The 23,357-nt window shown below is 50.1% G+C and overlaps 1 protein-coding gene across 3 annotated transcripts in view; it reads left to right on the top strand.

Moving 5' to 3' along the window:
* The first annotated feature begins 244 nt into the window (after positions 1-244).
* ABTB3 (ankyrin repeat and BTB domain containing 3) overlaps positions 245-23,357 on the top strand; it is a 265,773-nt gene continuing 242,660 nt past the window's right edge. For 2 of the 3 annotated variants that reach the window (XM_037160398.2, XM_037160400.2), the window contains exon 1: positions 245-1,952. In XM_037160398.2, coding sequence (XP_037016293.2) covers positions 806-1,952 — 1,147 coding nt within the window. In that variant the 5' untranslated portion in view covers positions 245-805. The remainder of the gene's footprint in view (positions 1,953-23,357) is intronic. The other variant, XM_037160396.2, reaches the window with a different exon arrangement.

The following is a 23,357-nucleotide window of genomic DNA, read 5'->3' as shown; positions in this document are numbered from 1 at the left end:
GAGTCTGGGGGGTAGAGACAGCAGCAGGGGGGAAGTATCTGCATCCCTATGCTCGCACAGGCCCCCCAATGCACAGGCCGCTGCTCCCCACTTCCTGCAGCCTTGATCATAACCTGGGGGCGTGAGTGAGGGGCGGGGATGAGAGCAGCTGAGGAGTTTAAAAAAAAGGTAATTAGCATCCTTTGATCCCATTGGCTCTCCTTGGGTCCTGTTTTACATACGCCCGCCCCCTGGGCTTCCTTAGGTTTGCGGGGTTTGGCAGGGTTTGCAGCCGCCGCGGTTGCTGCTGCGCTTCAGTGCGGGGCGGGCGGGCGCCGAGTGAACCCCGGGCGGGGATCCGGGAACCAAGAGCCGGGAGCTGGGAGCCAGCCGCCGGCCGAGCTGCTGCTGCTGCTGCGGCGGCGGCGGCATCTGAGTCTACTTCCGTCCTACGAACACTGAGGCGGGATCCTGGTGGCTTGTGCAAACAGCCGGGCCCAGAAAGGAGAGGGTCAGATACTTTTTATTTTATTTTGGAAAGAAGGGGCAAGTCCCAGTGTGAGCTTCCCTCCCAGCCTGGCCCGCTCCTCAGTGAGCCCCAGCTCCGGCCTGGGCTCTGGAAGATGACTCCGGGGTCTCCCCTGTGTATTCCAGCGGCGGCGGTTCGGGGAGGCAGCCGAAAGTAGTAACACTTTGGTAGTAGCGGCTGGTGGAGAAGTGAGCCGAGTCGAGGTGGACTCAGCTCTCCCCGCGCCCGGGCGCCCGCTGCTTCTCGCTGCTCCTTCCCCTCGGCTCTCCGGCGGCCACAGCATGAAGTGGCGCAGAGATGGCAAGAAGAGGTAAGAAGCCCATAGTGCGAACGCTGGAGGATCTGACGCTGGACTCGGGTTATGGTGGCGCGGCGGACTCGGTGCGCTCCTCCAACTTGTCCCTGTGCTGTTCTGACTCACACCCGGCGTCCCCGTATGGCGGGAGCTGCTGGCCGCCTCTAGCTGACTCCATGCACAGCCGGCACAACAGCTTTGACACCGTCAACACTGCCCTGGTGGAAGACTCCGAGGGGCTGGACTGCGCCGGCCAGCACTGCTCGCGGCTGCTGCCGGACCTCGACGAGGTCCCTTGGACCCTCCAGGAGCTGGAGGTGCTGCTGCTGCGCTCGCGGGATCCCCGGGCCGGCCCGGCGGTCCCCGGCAGCCTGCCTAAAGACGCGCTGGCCAAGCTGTCCATGCTGGTGAGCCGGGCGCTTGTACGCATCGCCAAAGAGGCGCAGCGCCTGAGCCTGCGCTTCGCTAAGTGCACCAAGTACGAGATCCAGAGCGCCATGGAGATCGTGTTGTCCTGGGGCCTGGCGGCGCACTGCACGGCAGCCGCGCTGGCCGCACTGTCCCTCTACAATATGAGCAGTGCCGGCGGCGACCGCCTTGGCCGCGGCAAGTCGGCGCGCTGCGGCCTCACCTTCTCTGTGGGCCGCGTGTACCGCTGGATGGTGGACAGCCGCGTGGCGCTGCGCATCCATGAGCACGCCGCCATCTACCTGACAGCCTGCATGGAGAGCCTCTTCCGGGACATCTACGCACGGGTCGTGGCCTCCGGGCAGCCCCGGAGCTGCAGCGGTCCCAGCTCCGGCTCCAGCTCCGGCCCAGGCCCGGGCTCCGGCCTCAATGCGGTCCCCGCAGCGGATAAGGAGCGGGAGTCACCCGGAGGGGGCGCGGCGAGCGGCGGCGCCTGCAGCGCAGCCAGCAGCGCCAGCGGGGGCAGCAGCTGTTGCGCCCCGCCGGCCTCCACTGCCACAGCCGCCGCAGCCCCGCCGGTCGTCGCTGCCGCAGCCAACCACCACCACCACCACCACCACGCGCTCCACGAGGCGCCCAAGTTCACCGTGGAGACACTGGAGCACACGGTCAACAACGACTCCGAGATCTGGGGGCTTCTGCAGCCCTACCAGCACCTCATCTGCGGGAAGAACGCCAGCGGTAAGTGGCCATGCAAGTGCTACTCGACACGGCCAACTCTGTTGGCAAGTTTGCCTCGCGTTCTCCTCCCGCGTCTTCCGGCCACCCGCTGCAGTCCCAAGCTTCTGAGGGGACCGCTGAGCTGGAGGTGGCCGGAAACCGCCTGATCCCTCCGGTGCTCAGGCTCCTAAGGTTCCAAACCGGAGAGCGCGCGGTTCCGCCCCCCAGTGTGGGGCGGGGCGCTGGCTGCCTCCCGCAAACGGGGAAGAACTGAACACCCTTTTGGGGGGCAGAAAGGTTTGCGATCTTTTGTGTCTACTACACATTTCTGCCAGAGCCCTGTTTTGATGACCTTGAAGGTGCCAAATTCTCAGGTGTACAAGTTTGTCTCCCTGGAATTCGCGAGGAGGTGCAGTCTTTCCTTCGTTGCTTAGTTCGCGTACTTCCCCGCGCCCTTAGGGGGTCACCGTCAGAGTCTGGGTGGAGAGGCCCCGTGACCACAAAGGCAGAACATTTGAGTGCTCGCTAGTCGTAAAGACAGTAGGGGAGATGTGTGTATGGTGAGAAGGTGGAGCGAGAAGACTTGAAGGTCTCAAGTTTTTCCGGGGCCGTTTTTAAGGGCCAGAGCGCAAGGCTCGTGGGTGCTGCGCAGTGAACGCCCACCCTTTCCAGTTCCGACCTTCCAGTTCTTGATGCTTCGGGTGCCCTGTGGCAGGGCGCTGCAGCTGTTACCATTTGGTTTAAGGAGCGCCATCAGGAACCCGTGCAGGATGGGAGTGGGGCGGGGTTCTGAAGCGGGTAGTCAATTTAGGGCGTCGTTTCTAGCAGGTTCGGTCATTCTTCCCTCCCCCTCCCCCGCCCTGTTTTGGAGGAAGGAGCTGGGTGGGACCGAACCTGCCATTCTGGAGGCGGAGGGGGTGGGGCTGGGGGGCTCTGGTTTTCGAAAGCTCGAACTGGCGGCCCTGTCCATGAAAGCCGGAGCTAGACATTTCAAAGCTTCAATTTTCCACAGGAAATGGTAGAAGCGTAACTGGAGAGTCAAAAAGCGAAATAAAACTTTGTTTTATATTTGGCGGTTTGGCCAGAGGTTGCGTGGTTGGAGCTGAAATGCAGTCTTTCTGGGCAGATTTCATTCATTTTTGCCGCCCGTCCGTTTCCCGGGGGTGAAAGAGAGGTGGGGCGGGCGTGGCCGGGCCTCTGGGGTGCCAGTAGTGTGCATATGAGTGTGTGAGTCTCTGTATGCGCGTGAGCGTGTGAAGTGTGCCCGTGAACGCGTGCGGGAGCGAGCCGGCGCACGGGGCGACCCGCTCTAGTAAAAGCCCTCCGGAAACCAACCCTCAGTTTTCAGTCCCTTCACCTGGCTTTGATCACCATTATGTTAGGGGAGGGGAAGGAAGGAGCAAGGCGGGGGCGGGGGGCGGCGGGGAGGGCGGGGTCTCGTTCTCGGAGAATCTTCCTGATCTCTTTGCCCGAGCCTTTCCCCCTCTGCAGCCAGTCGAGGGCGCAATCCTTAACGAGAGGGTGTCTTCGAGTCTTCCCGCATCCCACCCCTCGCCCCGAGATATCCTGACCCAGAGGAAAACACCTGGGAAGAAGGCATTGGTCCTTCTGTGTGCTTCTGTAGAAGGGGTTGGGTACACCTGCAAAAATCAGGAACTTGGGCTGGACCAAATTATTCCTCGTTTGGAATCCTACCTTCAGGAAAAGCGTGGAGGGTCATAAATTTTCCTTCCTGCTGCGTGTGCCCATCACCCTTGTTTTTAGCTGCCCCACCACAATGGTTCGTTACTCCTTTCTCCCCTCCCCCCCAGCCTTTATCCCCTGCAGAGCTGGCACCTCGTCTTGTTTTTCCCTCAATGTTTCCTTTGGCAGAACAGAGCAGTCCCCTTAGGAGGCTCTAGTTTGGGAATCTGGGCACCCTGCTCTACCACTGTCTGCCAGTCTCTTGAAGTTATGACTTTGGGTGACTCGCTTTCCTTCCCTGGACCTCAGTCTCCCATTTGTAAAATTAGGGTGGAGATCTGTAAGGCATCCCCAGATCCTCTTGCAGCTCCCTGTGTAGGAGCCTCCATATTTTTTCAACCTGGTTTTCCGTTTATGATCTTTAACATCTTTGAAAGACAGTGTTTGTGTTTATCCTTTTTGGAGTAAGTATAATTTAAGGAAGGAGAAGCCCGCAGCGCTGGTTTTGGGCAGGGTGAGTGTGTGGTGGCTGGGGTTTGCTGTCACACTGCAGAGCTTAACTCCTGGGTTTCAGGGCCCCTTCAGCCGTCTCTTAGTGTGAGGTAAACTCTAACTCCACTGTGATCTTGTCTGTCTTTCTTGGGCTTGTTTAAAATGGCAGGTCATGGATGCAGCAGAGTTAAGGAATGAGCGATGAATTTCTTTCGTATCTGAAACATACATTAAACACACATACCTATTTCTTAAACTATTTTGTGTGGCAGTCTTTCTAATCTGCAAACCTCATGAAAGAGCTCATGTTTTACATGGTCAGTTTTTTCCCCTTTGACTCAGTAGCATCACGTATCCATTCATTTGTGAACTCATTTGTTCAGCAATATTGATCGAGCAGTTCCTAAATCTAAGGACTGAGGTACAGAGGCAATAATGAGTAACATGTGCATCCAACTCTACTCTGTGTGTTGACCCATCTGATCTTCAGCGTTGCCTTAAAACCGTGCTGGTATTATCCCCATTATACAAAAGAGGAAACTGAGGCATGGGAAACTCAAGTATCTTGCTTAAGTTTCTTGCTCTTTAGTGACAGATGAGTTCCCTGTCATCAGGCCACCCCTCCGCCCTTCACTATGTACACAATTGGAGACCCTTCACGACCTGACATTCTTCTTGTTTCAGTTTATAGACCTTTTGTTTCTACTGCACTGAACTGGGCAGTGCCAAATTTTACATTTTCACATCCCCTGCCAAGCCTGAGAGAGGGCCTGGTACACAGCTGGAGTTTATTATGCCTGTTGAGCTGAGCAGGCTCTGGTGTAATAGTATATACAGGGATGTCCTGAAGAGTACTGATCTGTGAGTTTCTTCACTTATCTTTTCAAGTGTTGTTTTCCCTACCTTGGTTGCCCCTTCGTCCTGCCATCTCTGCTCCTGTCCACCCTTCCAGTTTGCCGCCGAGGCCCAAAGAATCATGAAACTAGTCCCATGGGACTCAACTCAGAAAATGAAGGATCATTGGCTTTAAGTGAGGGCTTGATCACTCTGAAAAAAATCACAGGCATGGGCTTAGGGTGTGAACTTTGTGATGATTGTTTTACTCTTTAGAGCTGTTTTTTTAAATGTTAATTTTTAGCCATTTTGAAGAGCTGAGGACCCCAATGATTGTTGCTTTTAAATTTTGGCTCAGTTGATTTTGCCCAAGTAAGGAATGGACAGAAGTGTTTCACCATGCTGGTGTATGTGCTTGTCGTTTCATCTCAAACCCCTTCTGAGCTGGCCAGTTCCCACTCATCCTTGAAGACTTGGCTCCAGAGTGATCTTTCTGGCATCTCTGTGAGGCCTGCCTTGGTGAACCCCTTTCCCTACCCTCCATGCCTGGCTGGCCCTTCCCCCATTCCCTGACAATCCTGACCCTGTTTTAAGTGTTTCCCCATTATCTGTGGCACCACTAGTGCAAGCTCGAGTCTTATTCATCCTTGTATCTCCTTCCGTGTCACTCAGCACAACACCTAGCACTTTGTAGATGCTGTGTACTGTTTGTCGAATGAATGTAACCGGCCCGTGAGATCTTTGGGATTTAACATCTGCCCATCAACATCTAGCTGTAAAGGCTTCCGACGTCAGACCTCTTGGATTTGAATTGCAAGATTGCCGTTTTCTAGTTGTGTGTTTTTAGGGGTGTTATCTAACCTCTCTGAGCTCCAGTGTCCTCAGCTGTAAAATGAAAGTAATAATTAGGAGGATTAAGTGTACACAAGGGTATTACAGTTTGGTGCCTGATACACTGGACGGGCCAAAATGGTTGATAGTAGTTAGAATAATCCAGACACCATTGTGTCTCTTATTTCTGTCTCGTCCAGATTATCTGGCCCCAATGCATTCAGTGGATGCAGCCAGCAGGGTGCAGACTTCTAACTGGATCCCCCTTCCCAATAATTCCAGCACCAAATACTTCAGTGTTCCCACCTCAGGCATATACCCCATGGGCACAGCCTCATTGCCTAAGTTACAAAAAGACTGTTTTGGTCAGAGGAAAGTAGTTCATTTTACTTGTCATATTTTTAAAAAGGTGTTGTGAATGAAGGGGCACCAGGGAATTTTCTGGGGTGTTGGAAATGCCCATGATGTTAATAGGGATGTGGGTTCAAATGCTTTGCCTTGTAAATTTCAGATATGTGCATTTCACTGTATTGTAAAATGTATCTCAGTTAGAAAAAGGACATACAAAAAGAGAAGAGCCAAAGGCCTCCTTGAGTGAAATTTTGTTTTAAATGCAGGAAGACTCTGAAGGGAAGGGAAGACTGGAAGAGGTAAGGATGGGATAAAAAGGAGAGAGACCTTCACACGAAGAAAGTTCTAGCCTCGAATTTCGGCTCTGCCACTTTATAAAAAATGACTTAATGTTGCTGAATTTGGTGTTCTCATATGTACAGAGAGGATTACAAAAAAAGACAAAAAAGGAAGAAAATTCAAACCTAGCACATAGGCTGATTTAAAGTATTAAATCAGATCAAGTATGTGAGCACACCTGCCACACAGTAGGTACTCGATAATAATGGCTTCCTTAAAAAAACAAACAAACACAGCAGATTATTCAGGTTGCTGATAATAATAATTCTTTGGGGATTGTGAATAGTCTCTTTCATTTCAGGGATCCCCAACCACTTTGTAAACATTAATTAACGTAAGCCCTGGTCTCTCCAACCCTTGCTTGGTGGTGGGGTGATTTGGGGGCCTTTTGTTTTACTGTTGCCCCCATAGATTCTGACTCTGCACGAAATTTCCACTCGGCAGTTTTCCTGCCCTGGACTGTCTGTGCTGTTTCTGTGGTGCATCAGCACTGTGACGGACAGAAATGTCTCCAAAGAAACCTTGCTTCTTACACAGAACAGCAAAAGCTATCTCGGGAGCCAGCCACAGCGGTGTCTGTGCTCACAGAGCACGTTTTTAATTAACTAGCTCAGTGTAAATTAAAACTTGGAATTTGGGTCAGTGGAGGGTTATTTGGTTTTCTATGCAGACTTGCCAGTTCTGTGCTGGGGCATTTGCAGGTAGGATGTCTCCTGAAACATAAGAGGAAAAAATAACAACAGGATAAAACAAGGGGGGGACCAACCTGGAGACCTGAGGTCTGGGGTGAGCTTCCTGAAGGCACATTTGAGTAGGAGGAAGGCCTATAATTTTGGGTCAGCTGTTGTTTGTGACCTGGAGCCAGGCACTAAACTCACCTATAAAATGGGTCTGATTATCATCTACTGAGATGTACATATAAAATAGCAAAGGGCTATGGAGTTGGACAGAGTGTAACTTGAAGTTCCCCTGTCTGTAAAATGGGTATAATAATACCTACAGGTGTATAGTGCTTATTATGTGCCAAGCACTGTCTTAAGAGCTCTGTGTATTATAATCATCACAGTTACATTAGCTATTGTAAAAAACCACCCATGAATCTCAGGAGCTTAGTCCAATAGAAGGTCATTTCTAACTAAAGTCCTATTGGCAGAAGGATAGAGTGGGAGGAGCCAAGAGGATCATTTAGGTAACAGACGAAGGGAGAGTTTGCCTTTTTTATTGTCAACACATGGCCTTCAGGGTCTTCCTTAGACATTCATCCAGCCAACAGGTAGAGGAAGAAGGAGACTGTGGAGAATGAATTATGGGCTAAGCCGTCAAGGGACCTCATCACTTGTGCTCATGTATCGTTGGCCCCTGCCATCAAACAGCTGTATGCATCCTTCCTACACACAAACATGTTTCCCTTTCCCCAAAGGAGGAAACTCATGTTCTGTCTGATCAGTGCTTTCAACTTAAAGTTCAGGGTCTTTGAGTGAATCTCTGTCCTATCTGTTGGATCGAGTGTAGCTCTTCATGGTCCAGTGACCCATGAGCCAAAAGAGACATGTTATCTGTCACTCTGTGCCCTTATGCCATATTGAAGAATAACCCTTTAGGAAAAGGCAATAGTAAAAGATACATAGAAGTCACTGGCCCTTAGTAGTTACAAAACTTTGCCAATGCGGGCACTGTGTGCCCTGGAAGTGGGTGAAGTCCTTGCTCAAGCAAGCCCTCTGTGGGGAAGTTCCTGCTTCAAGGAGAAGTTCCAGGTCTCCATGTTCCTGGCTCTGCCCTGTGGGAGGGTTCTCTTTTCCATTCCTCTGGGCCACACCCGAAGTGGTCTCCTTGAAGCTCTAAATCTTTTGTAACCTAGCTCCTGCCCTTGAATTTTTGAGGCCCGAGTTTTAATGCTGTAAGCATAGAAGATTTAAAATCCAGGCTTAGAGATTTTGCCAGTGCGGTGGTAACAACTTAGAATCTTCAATCTAATGCCTGATGTGCCAGTGGCTACACCCAAGGTTACTTCCTAGACCTCCTTCTGAAGCCCGCGTTATTTCTGTTTCTTAACTCCACGCCTCTTTTTCTCTCAAGTTCATGGCGGCTACCTCAAGGCCATCAGGCTTAGCTGGGAAGCTTCTACCCATAGTTTGATATTTCACTTAAAAGTCTTCTCAATCTTTTGTCTGATTGTTTGAGTTGTCTTTTTCAACTCTCCACTATTCCTTTCCAGTTTTACTTGCAAACTGGCTAATGGATGTCCGAGTTCCTCTCTGTCCCTAATACCGTGCTAAACTCAGCCAGGAACAATCAGCTTACAGGCTCAGAAGGCATGAGTTCTGCCTCCTGAATTTTCGTAGATTGTAGTTTAACTAAAACTGTTACTACTGCATGACATGGGTCTCCAGTTATCCAGTCTCCACTATCATGACCTGCTCTCTAACTTCTAAGCCAATGCTCATGTTTCAGGACCCCACTATGGTATCATTTACTTGATTAGTTAGCGTAATGCTAGCTGTTGTTGCAGACAAACCTTAATATCTTAGGGCTGAACACAGTAAAAGTTGTTTTTTCATTCACGTTGAGTCCAGTTGAGAGCAGGGAAGGGAGCACTCTGTTCCCTTTATCGAGTGAAAGGCTTCAACTAGCACGCCAGAAACCAGGTTTCCAGGATTTGACCACTTATTGGCTGTATAAAACCCGCCATGGGCAAGTTACCTAACCTCTCTGCGACTCAGTCTTCCCCATTTTTCAATGAGAATAATAATAAAACCCAATTCACTGGGCGGTTGGGGAGTGCCTGACATGTAGAACTTGCTTAATAAATGTTGACAGAGTTGGATTTCATTATATTCATTATGACCTTTTCTACGGGCACTGTGTTAGATGTTAAGCAGCGTAATTCCTGCCTTCGTGGAGATTGCAGGCTGGTAGTGCACTAAGTTTTTTCATCAAATAATCATGCAGATGTAAATTTACCACTGGGACGGATGCTACAAAGGAGAGGTGCATGAGTTTTTAAGAGTCTTTACTGAGGTTCTTAATATAATCGGGAGAATGGGAAGGCTTCACTAGGGAAGTGAGGCTTCAGTGAGGCTGAAGCATGGCTCATTTGGTTGAGAAGGCAAAAGAGTGCTCTATGAATGCAAACAGAATGTGCAAAGGGCCTGTGGCAGAAGGGAGCGTGATAAGAAGAGAGCGGCCAGTGTGGCTACAATGGGAGAAGGAAGTAAGGGGAAATGGTTAGAGTTGGACCTAGTACCTGTCAGATTAAGGAGTTTGTCCTTCCCCAAGGACACTGGAGAGCCTTTGAAAGCTTTAAAGGAGTTGATGGTATGGTCAGATTTGTGTTCTAGAAAGCTCATGGAAGGCTGCAGTGTGGAGAGCAGACAGGGAAAGGAGTGTGAACATGGGAAGGCCAGTTAGGTGTTATCACTCCCATTTTACGGCAGAAGCATCGGAGACTGTGAGACAGTTAGTAACTTTCTCAGAGTTGCCAAGACAATAAATGGCAGAGTGGGGATTTCAGCTCAAGTCTGAGGGATGTCAAGTTCTACCTTCTTCCCACCCATACTATGCCTCATCCTAGGGAAAATTTGGTTCAACTCTCACATTTTACAGGTGGTGAAAGCGAGGCCCGAGTGAGACATAGCCTTGCCCACAACGACACGGCAGAGCTGGAGCCAGTACCCCAGGTTTCTGGATTCTCAGCTCAGCTCCTGTGTGCTGTGACTCCTTGCCTCCTGCAAACCAGATTGTTCCTGGGAGGCAGAGTTGGGTGAGAGGCTGGCTGTCGCGGCAGTTTTGGAGATGAGTTTATGACTGGCTATAACATCTTCAGTTTTACTGTGCACCTCACAGTAAAGGAAACACTAGTCTGGAAGCCTGCGGAGGTCCCAGTTTGCTCATGGATGAGCCAGTGAAAGTGATTGCTGTGAAGATCAGGTGTGCTCAAGGAAGAACCAAACTAGCAGTTCCCCAGGGCCTTTACATCTGAGAACAAGCCAGAGAGGCAGCTTGGTACCTTAAAAACAGTGCCAGCCTTCAAGAAGGTTGAGGTTGCTTGGACCAACTGGGTTTCCTTGGTGGGGAGGGGGGGGGAGAGTGTCATTGTTCCTCTCTAACCCCAGCTCACAGGACCACCCTGGGGGTCAGGACCTGCCTGAGAAGCATGCAGACACAAGTCACCTCTTCTCTCTCCATTCATAATCAACAGTATTGGGGAGCAGGCATAGCTCTTCCTGCCCTCAGCCCCTTGTGGCCTTTCTTGTGCTAACTTGGAAGTTTGGGGCCTGGGCTCACCCTTGTGAGCAGAACTAGAGATGGTTCCCACATTCATGGAGTTTGCAGGCCTGCAGTGGGTTTAGCGTCTTCACATATAATCACCAGATATTACACTGCACCCAGGGCAGCAGCTCCTGGGGAGGAAGGTTCATGGGGCCATTGAATGAAGCCACTTTGGACTGTGGGGTGAGGTTCAGCTGCCCCTCCCTTGTGCTTCCAGGGATGGCTGTGGTCAGCACCAGGGCACCAGACATTTGGGGGACCTGGGCTGGTGTTGGGAGTTAAGACTTAAGACTCTCCACACTGGCGCCAAGCCAACAATAGGGTGGGGATGTGATCTGCCAATCTCACCCTGAGTCATTGTCTCTGAATTCTGCATCTGCCCCCCCCCCCACCCTCTCTCTTTGGGAGCCTACCCCACCTCTCCTCCTGCTCTCTCTATGCTGCAGCTGCCATCTTCGGCCCAGATGACAAGTCTCTTGAGGCTTCTTATCCACATCACTGGGGCAGGCTGGTGTGCATGAGGGCCCAGGTGTGGGGGGCCCTGGTCTCCCCTCTGCTCCCGACTTCCTGCACTCCTCCCGACCTGGTCTCGCTCAGCTTGCTGATTCTGCGGCTGCTCCAAGTTTTCCTTTTCTCAGCATGGGAGCTGTGGATGAAAGAACCGACCAGGAGCAAGCTGGAGATTTCACAGGCCTCATCATGCAGAAGTGCTCTGAGCCTACAGGGTGCAGGGCAGTGGAGCAGGAAGGGGTGCAGGAAGGTACCCGAACCCTCCAGTCAGTGGGGAGCCTCCAGCTCAGGGCTGGCAGGTTACACACGAGCTCTGTGACCTTGGACAGGTCCCTGACCGCTCTGAACCTCAGTTTGCACATATAGGAATGGGAAATAATGGTGGCACCAGCTGCTGGTGTTCCCGGGAGTCCAGTGTGTCAAGTGAGGCAATGCTTTGGAAGACTGTAAAGCCCAGCACTAATGGTAACTAGCATTTGTTGGGTGTTTACCACACTATCAGGGTTCTCAGAGAAACAGAGCCTCTAGATACATAGATAAGTGTAGGGGAGATTTGCTACAGGAATTGGCTCACGTGGTTACAGAGCCACAAAGGCCCACAATTTGCCATCTGCAAGCCAGAGAACCAGGAGACCGGTGGTGTAATTCACTCAGTCCTTCAGCCTGGGAACCGGGGGGCCACTGGTTAAGTCCTAGACTCTGAAATCCCGAGAACCAGAATTTGCTGGCTGCAGGCTTCCCAGTGGTCTATGCAAAAAATCAGGAGCAGATACTCAGTTCATGATATGATGTATGAGACAGAAATAAACAATCCCTGTAGTTTAGGCCTGAAAGAAATTTCTCAGCAGGGGACTAGAAGCAGTTATTAACTTGCACTTCATAACCTCATGACCATGATTGTTAAGAAAGAAGCAGGGGAGTCTTTTCTTGATTTGCAAAGTGTCTCTCTCTCCCCTCCTTGCTGCCTGTACCCCCTCTCTTATTCTGGGGTATCCAGCTGTTGTGACATGTATGTGAACAGAAGGCCAGAGGTGGGACAACATGTCAGGGTCACTCTTGTGTGCTGAAGGGGGGGCTTGGAGCTGTCTTGGAAGAGTATGTTTACAACACATGGTCCCTAGAGACAGGATATGAGTTCCTTTGAGTGAAAGTGCATAAATGCTCCTCTGGGGAAAAATAAGCCTCCTGTGCACTGTACCTCAAATACAGTCACCACCTAGCCAAGTGCAAGTTCGGGGAGACAGGAGAGAGCTGGATGAGACCTGCCTGGGCTTAGGAGAGACTGGCACCAGTGCGGTCAGCTAAAGGCAGTACTTGAGGGTTTAAGGACAGAAGGGGGCATGAGGTCCATTCTAGAACATGCTGCATAATCTCAGGCAAGTGATTCAACCTCTCTGGACTTGTTTTCTCATCTAAAAAATCCCAGAAGGTTTTGAGGCTCCAAGGAATCCTCAAAGATGAAAGTGATCTACAAGCTGCAAATGTCACTTGTTTATTCATTCATTCAGTAAATATTTACTGAGAGCCTACTGTGTAGGAAGCGTGGTTCTGGGCACCTAGCATACATTAGTATGCAAACAGACAAAAATCCTTGCCTTCACAGAACTTGTACTGTAGTGGGGGAAGACCAGAGACAGTCAACACAATATCAGTAAACAATAGAGGAGATTAGAAGGTGATACCCACCATTGAAAAAGTAAACCACAGTGAGGGGGACCAGGAGGACTGAGGGTGGTATGGTCAGGAATGTCCCACTGAGAAGGTGACATTGGCACAGAGAGGGAAGGAGGTAAGGGATTTAGCCATCTTAGCATCTGGGAGAAGAGTGTATCAGAGGAAGCAGCCAGTGCAAAGGCCGTGAGGCAGGAGGTGCAAAGATGCCGTTGTGATGAAAGCAGAACGTCAGGAGAAACCAAGTTGAGTAGATCCTCACAGGCTATCATAGACTTGCGCTTTTATTCTCAGTGAACTGGGAAGTTATTTCAGGGTTTTGAGTAAAGGTTGCCAGGTATGGCTTGTGATTTAAAAGGACCACTTTGGCTGCTAGTTGAAAGTAGGCTCTAAAAAGGTGAAGTCAGTGTGTGTGGGCTCTTAACAATAATCCAGGCAGGAGATGATAGTAGCCTAGACCAGGGTAGGAGCAGTGAGGTGGGCTATGAAGTGCATGGATCTGGGCTGTCATGAAAAGGAAGAGCCAACAAGATGTTGCCAGTGCACTGGGGTGTGAGGGAATGAGGGAGGTGAGCAGGACTCCAGGGCTGTGTTCTGAGCACTGGGAAGGATGGAGGTGCCATAAATGGATGGGGGTGACTGAGGCAAGAGCAGGTTTGGACATGGAGGCGAGATCTCAGGTCCAATTTGGGACAGGTTGAGTTTCAGGTGCCTTTCAGAAGTCCAGGTGGGGCTGTCAGCTGGGTAGTTGGATAACCATGGAATGGTTAAATTTGGGAGTAGGGAGCATACGCATGGTTTTTAAAGGCATGAGATGGGACAAGGTCACCTAGGGAGTGAACATAGAAGAGACAAGGAGACCGAGGACTGAGTCCTTCCTTGGGTCAGGCAGAAAAGGAGGAACCAGAAAAGAAGACTGAGAAGGAGTAGCCCGTTACAAGGAGAACCAGACCTGTCCTAGAAGTCAACAGGAGAATGTACCTGGGAGGAGGAAGTGATCAATTGTGTTGTGTGGCCTGCTAGGTGGTTACCCGGAGCTGTGTGGTATTTCTGCCTGCAAACCCTGGGGATGGGTTCAAGGTCAGTGAACAAGCAGCATGCACGTACTTTAATGGTAACCACACTAACCAGAGTGAATCAGAAGGGGTGTTTTCCCGAGGGAATCGTGGCAGGGGCCCCTGTGGAGGTCAAGTGGGGAAGCTTCCCACACCTGCCCTACACACACTTCACCATAGTTGCTACCCTTTCAATGTGTTTTTAATATATTGGGCTTTGGCATAAGATGTATTTGAGAAAAGGGTTCTACTGCCAGGTAGAGTTCGAAAAGCACTGGCCAGAATAGCATCAATAGTGCTCTGGCTTTGACATCCTGGGGGGCTCAGATGTCCCAGGGAGCACGGACCCCACAGTGTGTCTGTACTTTGGTTTCTGCTGTGGAGGCAAACCAGGAGAGTGTCCTGCTGAGGCTCAGAGAGGCACCCGGTGAGGTGGGCTGGGGAGGGGAGAGGACAGAAAGGTAAGTGCTGTGCTTGGGACCTTGCAGGGCTCCAGGCCCCCGAAGTGATGGGAGAAAGAAGGACAGGACTGAGAGAACCATAATTAGAAAAACAGAGCTGGTGGAAAGCAGGGTCCAACAACGAGATGCTTCAAAGTCAAAGAGGACTCTCCTCTCCTCGTCCTCATGATCACTTGCAACTCTGCTATTTTTTTCCCTGCTGTAAACCTCCTCTTTTTATCTCCCCTCCAAGGCAGCATCCTCACTCCCAAGTGGCATTTCTGATACAAGGGAGCAGAGGTGTAACCCATCAAAGCTATCTCTGAACCAGAAATAACTTGTCCGGCCCGATGCTCCCCAGCCTCCCATGTCAAAGTGCTTGCTTCCGCCCCCCAAAGCTGGCACGTTGACCTGTGGCTCTCCAAGGTCAGAGCTTTGAAACTGGCTTGCCTCTGAAATCAAGAAATGTGTTGTTGTTTTTTTCCCCAAAGAAGTCTTGTGGCTAAATCAGTTTTACATAAACAGAAAGGGTCAGTCCTGAATTTCTAAACCCTGTTGGAGAAGATGGTGACTGTAGGTCGGATACTGAGACCTGTGTCATGGAAATTACTTACTCCTATGGTGTCTAATCTGGTTGAGGTTATGGGAAGAATTCATAACACGTGGAGTATCATGCTATGCAGCCAAGGGTCCGTGGTCAGGCAGCCTGGGTTCACACCCCTGGCATCCTGGCATCTCTTGGGCAAGCACTTTTTTCTCAGCCTGAGTTCCACCCCCACCCACCCCTTAAGAGTGCCCACCTCATGGGCATGTTTGGAGATAAAACGAAATACCACAATATATAGAAGCACTTAGTGTGGCGGCTATTATTGTTGGGTTTCTCCTTCTCCAGGCATCTGAAATCTTCATTACAGCACTCCTCAGATTATACTGAATAACCCACGCACCTGTTCATCTTTACAAGTCAGGCTACTTCTTATTTATCTTTGCATCTCCAGAACCACGTCTGGCACACAGTCGGCAGTTAAATGTATTTGTGCGGTGAGTGCGTACGGCCATAGATTGTAGACTCCACATGAGCAAGAATATTTGTCTGACTTATTCACCGCTATCACCCCGACGCTTAGGATACTGCCTGCGTGCAGTGGGCACTGCGTAAATATTTGTCGTCTAGAAAATGAACCAGGGATCAATGGAACTTCACTAACAAGCAAACCAAGATCCTGGTCCTAACTATTAGCAACCGGCTTGGAGTCTTTCTCTGTATTTCTGAATTCTCAGCCCTGAAAATCTCCCCTTTTCAAAGGTTGGTTCTCTTTGAAGAACAGAAAAGGAATGACTGCTCACGGTTCCTTTATATCCGTTTTCTTCCTATGAGATGGCACCTCGCTCTGATTCAAAGTGTGAAAGCTGTGTCTGTGTAGCCTCTTGGATCTTAGACCTGGGAGAGGCCTGCACAAGTCTCCTGGCTCAGCCTTGCTGCCTTGAGCCTGGGTGTCAGGTGGATTTTGCAAATCAGACACCTGAGAACCAGGAAGGTAAACGTGTGGGGTGACACAGCTCCCGGAGATGAGCAGCAGATGAGCTTTCACAGGTAGAAAGAACTCACTTCGTGGCTGGGCCTGGACCACAGCTCCCTGAATCCCCAGGTTGGCGTCCACATGCCACACTGTCCCAGGAAGAGAGAAACAAGGCTTTGTTCTCCTTCCTTACTTGTGATTCCCACTGGGTTCTGTTCATTGAGGTCCATCAGGTGTAAGCGTCTGTGCTGAGCACTTTTCCAATATTTTCTCAGCTTAATCCTGCCACCCCCACCAATGAGATCAGCGTTGTTAGCTTCACTGCACTGCCTAGGAAACTGACTCACAGATGCTCACAAGCCTCACTCAAGGCCACACAGTGGAGGTGGCAGAGCAGGGGCTCCTACCCTGGCCACCTGGTGTGTCATCAGCAGGCAGTCCCACTAACTGTGGTGGCTGCTGTGAAAGAGTGTGACTGGATCCTTGGAAAATTCCTTAAACATTCTGATGACACTAAGACTGTGTCTAGACTGTTCTAGGTCAAGTCCATAAGGGGAGAAATCAGCTATTAGGTGAAAAATTAATTGATTCAGATTGGCCATGCAGCATGGTACAGATAAATCAACCCCTTGCCCAGTCTGCTCCCTTATCGTGCATTGTTTGTGGTTTTGTTGGTCTCCCTCTCTCTGTGCTTCTCATCCTTCACTCGGGAAACAGTTCAGTGTCTACTGAGTTCCAGGCACTGGCACGGCAGGGGAGGTACACACCACTGCCAAGATCAAGTCCAGCGTCGTGATTGGAAAGACCCGTTTGGTTTTTTCTAAAACGTGTTACGCTGATTGATTCAAATACTTAACCTGAGCTGGTTTAACCGAATGTTCCTACTGACCACCTCAGGTTGGCCTCTCCTTCCCCCTTCCCCAGGGGGCAGAGCAGCACTGAAGCAAGGGACCATGGGAAGACAGGAGGAGATGTTTACTATATTCATCAGGCCACAGTTGAATATAATTTTGAACCTCATGATGCCTTGTTATTTATTGTTAATTCTTTAGACTTGCACAGTCTACAAAGCCTCATGAACCATTGTTATTAATATTCCTAACAGCCCTGTGTGGTAGATGGATGGTAGGTATTAGTATTCTAACTTTGCACATGAGGAAGGTGAGAGGGTACCTTGCCTGATGTCACCTAGTCAGTGGCAGCACGGGGCATCTGCTTGACTTTGGTGCTTCCTGATGCCACTGTTTGTGCATCGTGGGTGCTCACATCTTTCCAGAATCTGGACTGAGTATCTCAGGGGTGGGAAAGGAGGACATGGGACCCCACCTGGAGACCCATCAGGACGTGGAGGTTACCCCAGCATTTGGTCCCCCCAACCTTTGGATGTATGTTCTGACCCTCCCCTGCAACCTCTCAGGCCTCAATGGAACCTTGAGTCTGCTGATGCCCCTACCCTTCCATCTTCAGCTGTGAAAAAGGAAGAGGCTCCTTATGGGCCCCCTGGGGGCATTACTGTATGGGCTTCAGTTGTTGTAACTTGAAGGTCAGGAAGTCCATTAAGAAAGGAGAGGGGAGGCCCTTGCTGGTGTAGCTCAGTGGATCAAGTGTGCGCCTATTGCCAGTTTGATTCCCAGCTGGGCCACATGCCTGGGTTGCAGGCAAGGTCCCCAGTAGGGGGCGCTCCAGAGGCAACCACACATTAATGTTTCTCTTCCTTTCTTTCTCCTTCCCTTCCCCTCTCTCTAAAAATAAATAAATAAATAAATAAAATCTTTTTAAAAAAAGAAAGAAAGAAAGGAGAGGGGAGGTGAGCTCTGGATCCTGACAACTTCTGCTAGGCTTTTGGAACACAGATGGCTCCTTAGCCATCTCCCTGTTAGCCCACAAAGAATGGGCCTCCATCGTGGGCTACTGGCGCCTTCCTCCCCGACCTCCCCCTGCCCACCTTCACCCATGAGACTTTCTAGAGGTATCTGCAGCCCAACCTAAGCAGCTGTTTCTTAACACCAGCCTGGTGCAGGGGCTCATGGAGCCCCATGGGCCTCAGTTCAGCTGTAAAATCCATTCTGTTCCCGCACCAAAGAGGCCACCCCATGTTGCACTGGGTGGGCTGTGTAGAGGTGGGATGCGTCCAGTGGCAGCCAGGCTCCTACTGAGGTTTCTGACCTTTACTGTTTTGAATTTGCCAGAGGTTTTCCATCGCAGACTGTCACAACCAAAAATCCTTACATATTCTGTTCACAGGGTCTCGGTTATGGATCTTAATGACTCATCATGTTTTCCTTAAAGTAAAATGAGTTTTCTATGAAAGGAGAAGTAGGAGGTTATTGATTGTGCATTGTATATCAAGGAAAGCTTCAGTTCGTTTTCATTTGAAACAAGCTGGGCAAATATTTAACTGCAGCAGTACCTAGGAGGCAGACAACCGTGGTGCGTGGTGCGTGGTGCGTGGTGCGTGGTGCGTGGTGCGTGGTGCGTGGTGCGTGGTGCGTGGTGCGTGGTGCGTGGTGCGTGGTGCGTGGTGCGTGGTGCGTGGTGCGTGGTGCGTGGTGCGTGGTGCGTGGTGCGTGGTGCGTGGTGCGTGGTGCGTGGTGCGTGGTGCGTGGTGCGTGGTGCGTGGTGCGTGGTGCGTGGTGCGTGGTGCGTGGTGCGTGGTGCGTGGTGCGTGGTGCGTGGTGCGTGGTGCGTGCATGCCTACATTAGCTCAGCAGAATGAGCTAGTTTCTTAACACCAGCCCTGGTGCAGGTGTTAGACATTTGCGGGGGGGGGTTGGGAGGGGCAGCCTTTCTGTTTGATATTTTGTGCTCCTGCTGACAGGGGGAATACATCCTGCATATTTGAAAAAAGAAAATAAAAAAGAAAAGAAATTAGACATTTTTGGTTGAGTCTCCATAGCTAACACTGTGTAGACTGTCATGAAGGTAGTTTTAATGTCTTCCTAAGCTCTAACCTCCTGTCCTCGGAGGCACCGTCTCATCCTCGTTAAATTTATGTGATGGCTGGAAAAAGTTGGTCAGTGCTTCGCATGTGTGCGCCCTCCCTAACTTTCAGTGGGCTCTGATTTCTCTGTCATCATGGTGTAGCCTCAGGAATTCTTGCAAACTGATGAGAATCTAAGGAGCCAAGTGTAATGAAGTCGTTACGAATGTTAGAGTCAACAATTCACAAGGTTGACTTCATGTTATGGGTTTTAGCCACTTAATTACACAGTAATTAATTATGGCTTTCCAGTTTTCTTCTCATGTTTTGGAGCTGATCACTTGCACTTTTAAGGCATTGGATATTCTAGTAGGCTCAAGAAGACCCAGGAAGAGGCCCTGAGGCTGAGTTGCCTCAAGAAAAAATGGTCCCATGCTTGTGACATCAAGAAACCAAGCTGAGATTGGCCTCAGGAAGGTTACTCGGCAAGTTTCACTGCCCATCCAAGGCATTGTGAACGTACGTACACACACACACTTACATATATGCTCATGCACACTTGCCCATGCTATGCAGTCACTGAGATCATTAGAACCTAGAACAAAAGCAAACCATAAGCCCCCTGCTGTCTGTCCCCGCCTCCGGTGGATGGTGGCCGGTGGTGTCTGAATCTGGACCGGAAGTTTTGTTCTATGGCTGTTCGGGTTCAGCGCTGTGGAATGAAGCCGCAGCTGGTGCCTGTGATGTGGTTCCTTGTTTATACAGTTCACGGGTTGGTCCCTTTTCCTACAGCTATGTGGAGCATCAGTGTGGCCCTCAGGGGTCGATGAAGTGGCCAACATCCCCATTTTAGAAACAAGGAAAAAAACTGAGCAGCAAGCAGAAAAACACCACTCCTGGGACAGTCACCAGAGACTTCGCTGCATGGAGCCCTTTTCCAGCTCAGCCACTTTGTAGTCTGCACGTTGCTCCCAGCTGCATTTTCAAAGACTTGCCGAATGTGTTTGAAAATCAGGAATTTGGTGGAGAGAAGCAGGAAGGCAGTGCTGTGTATCTGTTCTTGGCCAGTTGGGCGGCTGGAGAGAACGTGACACAGTTGGTGTCCTTGAGGCGGTTGCACCATTACGCTGACACAGGAGGAGCTTCAGTGGTGGCTGAAGACAGACCCCCCAAGCCCTGCCACAGGTGGCTGGGAACTGTGTGAATAGAGGAGCCAAGGATGTCCTGCTACCACATGCCTGAGCTCAGTCATCAGCGATAACTGAGCCACGAGGAGCAGTGGGCGTGGCCCAGGATTGAGTCTCTGTGGCTCCGTCGCTGCCTTGTTGAAAGCCACCTTTATTTCCTTCCATTCGTAGCTCTGTTTAGTAATCAGGTGCTTATGAAGCGCCTACCGTGTGGCAGGTTTTGTGCCAGGAACTGGGGATCCAGTGGTGACTGGTAACGATGAACCATGGGAGGCTGTCCAAGAAATGTGAATACCGACCACGTGACTTGATTACAGGGTAGATGGGACTTCCAGGAAAGGGAGGGCAGGGTTCTGTGGGCTTCAGTTTTTTCATCTGTCAGATGAGGGAGGGAGTGGGGTTGTTGATGGCTTTCAGCTTGATAGTGGCCCTTTGGTTTGAAATGCAGGTTCTGGGAACCTCAATATATGAAATATGAAAAAACAGGGTTATTTCCCTCCAATCAGTATCCCCTTTATGTATAGAGCACCCTACTGCTGTATGGAACCCAGTTTGAAAATAAGACCCTGAGAAGTCTTTCAGGAGCCTATGTTACTCTAGAGTTCTGTGACTTCTTCATGACAGGTGAAGTCCCTTCTATTCTAAGTCACCATGATCTTGTGTCTGGAATCTGGAAGTGTCATTTGGATTGGGTTAGCATCCTTCTTGCATATGGATGCTATTTTCATACTCCTTACTTCTCTTTGGGGAGAGGGGGGAGCCTGAATGTGTTAGCTTCCATCCAAGCAGCCTGCCTGCAGGAGGGGAGGGAAGGGATGTGTTGTCGGCTTGCTCTGTCCTTCTGGCTGTCCAGAGTAACCCTCAGCTGTAAGAGCCATGGTGGTGGTGCTGTTGACACTGTCATTCCATCTGTCACACTGACCAGAGCCACCAAACCCCATCCCCATTCAGAATGTCCCAGAAGCCTTCAGACCACAGTCAGCCTCCTTGCTGGAGCCTCACCTTAGTCTTGTTCTCCACCCTCTCCTCACCTCAGTCCATCCCTCCCGACACCCCAGATCAGCCTTGCTCTGATAGTATCATCTCCCTATTGGCCTCAGGGTCAAGTCCAAGCTCCTCATCTTGGCATCCCCTAGTTGTGCCTCAGTGGGACCTCTGTAGCCTCCCACCTGCCCCTGAACACTTTCATTCCTAATTCCAAGCTTCTGCTCAAGCTATTTGTCCACCTGGAATGGCTCCTTTCCTCCTCTCCTCTCAGCTACACTGCTCTATATCAAGCCCAACACCATTCCTGGGGTGGCCCCGGAACAGGCAGATTTTTCCTTCTTTGAAATCCCACCCCGTTGACTTGCTGTCTGAAATGCTTCGGCTGCGGATCCTATAGGTGCTTTTGTCAGAAACCTTTTACTCTGTCCATGATCTGCCTCTCCTATTACATCATAAGCCCTTCGAGGACAGTCTGGATCTTCCAGGTTTTTTTTTTTTTGGCTCTTCTGGTTCTGTACTCAGTGAAGATATCGCTTGATCAACTCCCCAAATTATAGTACAAACTCACGTATTCAGTTAGAGCATTCTAATTGCTAAAGGTGGCTGGAGGTGAAGGTGCCATTCTTTACCAGTAAGAATACTTGATTTTAATTGACCACTCTGATGTCAGAATGTATTTGGCAACTAGTGTCAGAGACCAAACTAACAGTGGTTTCAGCAAGCAGGGAGTTGATTTTCTCTCCTATAAGAGTCCAAGGTAGGTAGGCAAGCTCAAGTCAGGAATGTGGTTCTACAACATTTGCGTTCCTTTCTCTTTCTACTTCCCTCTTTAGCACAGTTTGCATTCTCAAGGTACCCTCATGGTCCCAACATGGCTGCCACCGCTCAGTCATTGTTTCTACATTTTTAGCAGGATGAAGAATGATGAAGGGTGGGGAAAAGGGTGCCTGACAATGGAATCAGCCATTCTTTTAAGGCGCTTCACTGATACCCTATCCAATAATTCTGCTTATATCTCTTCGGCCAACACTTAGCCAGCAAACCACCATTCCTCCAAAGGAGGCTAAGAAATTTAGTCCTTTAGCTGGGTGTATTTTTTCTACCACCACTACCCAATCAGAGTTAGTTTAATAAGGAAGAGGGCAGGAAGCGATATTGATTGGGTTGGCAGCCAGCAGAGCCTGCTGTAGCTGGTTGATGGCACCTGTTGTGTGTCAAATTGAGTAGGTGCCTATCAAAGAGGGCAACAGATTTTTCCAGGCCGTGTTTTGCAGTGTTGTGCCAGTAAATTGTAGGACTTGGGAGGTTGGGTTGCTTCAAGACTTCATCATCAGACAAGTGTTTCTTGAGTGACTCACCCTGAGCCCCCAAAGTCACTGAGCTGTAATTGGCCTCAGAAAGGAGTGCATGCCCTTGTCACGGCCAGCTCATCCTTTAGCACCAAGGACCGGTCCTGGTGCTCTGGACAATGAAAGATTTGCTAAGGCAAAGGTGGAGCCAGGCCACGCCCTCTGTGTTCAAGTCACTGTCTCCAGTACTTGCTAATGAGCACAGACATGATTCCGTGCAACTTGGAGCTTCGACGCAGATTTACTTTAATATTTCTACAGGTTTTAATGAGCTGATTAGATTAAGAGTAAATTCTAATTTTTAAAAAGGATTGATTTGCTTTCAAAATCACCCTCATGGGGAAAGGGGCTTAAAAGGAAATTAGCCTTGGATCAGAAAGCATTCTGCCTCATTTTATAAATGAGGCTTGACCTTTTTTATTTCCAATGGAAGTCAATGATTTTCCAGCCTGGTCATTCATCCCACTAACCCATTAGCTTTAGCTGGAACCGCTCTGGCTTTTACCATTGCTCACGAGGTCTTCCCTGCTCACGAGGTCCTCTCTGCTTGGAAGGAGAGTCCCTTTACTCAGTTCTGTTACTATTTTCAGGGTATTTTGCATTTAGAGATGAGCGTGAAGTGTCTTGTTTGTGATTTACCATGGACTGTCTCAGGGTTGCACCATGGGTAGAAGAAAATGAAGGGTGAGCTAGAGACGCCACCCACAGTGAAGAATGGCCACCCACTGACGTCTGTTCATCTAGAAAGGCTCTTTTGGTCAGCACTGACCACATTCTAAGCATTTTACAAGACATGATCTCAGGCACTCTTCTCAGCCGTCCAAGAGGTATGAGCTGTCCTTGGCCCCGTCAGACCCAGTGAGGTTGCATGATTTGTCTAAGGTCCCATCTTCTGTAAATAGCCGAATTGGGGTCACACCTGGGGTTGCTGAGCTGGAGTTCATGCTGCTCCCACCTGGCCACCCTGTACATGTCAAGGGTCTGGTTG

The sequence above is a fragment of the Artibeus jamaicensis genome, unplaced genomic scaffold, assembly GCF_021234435.1.
Source record: "Artibeus jamaicensis isolate MK-2021 breed Jamaican fruit bat unplaced genomic scaffold, CSHL_Jam_final contig_233, whole genome shotgun sequence".
Taxonomy (NCBI): Eukaryota; Metazoa; Chordata; class Mammalia; order Chiroptera; family Phyllostomidae; genus Artibeus; species Artibeus jamaicensis.
Note: the sequence above shows the minus strand (reverse complement) of the source record. Positions and strands in the feature narration are given on the sequence as shown.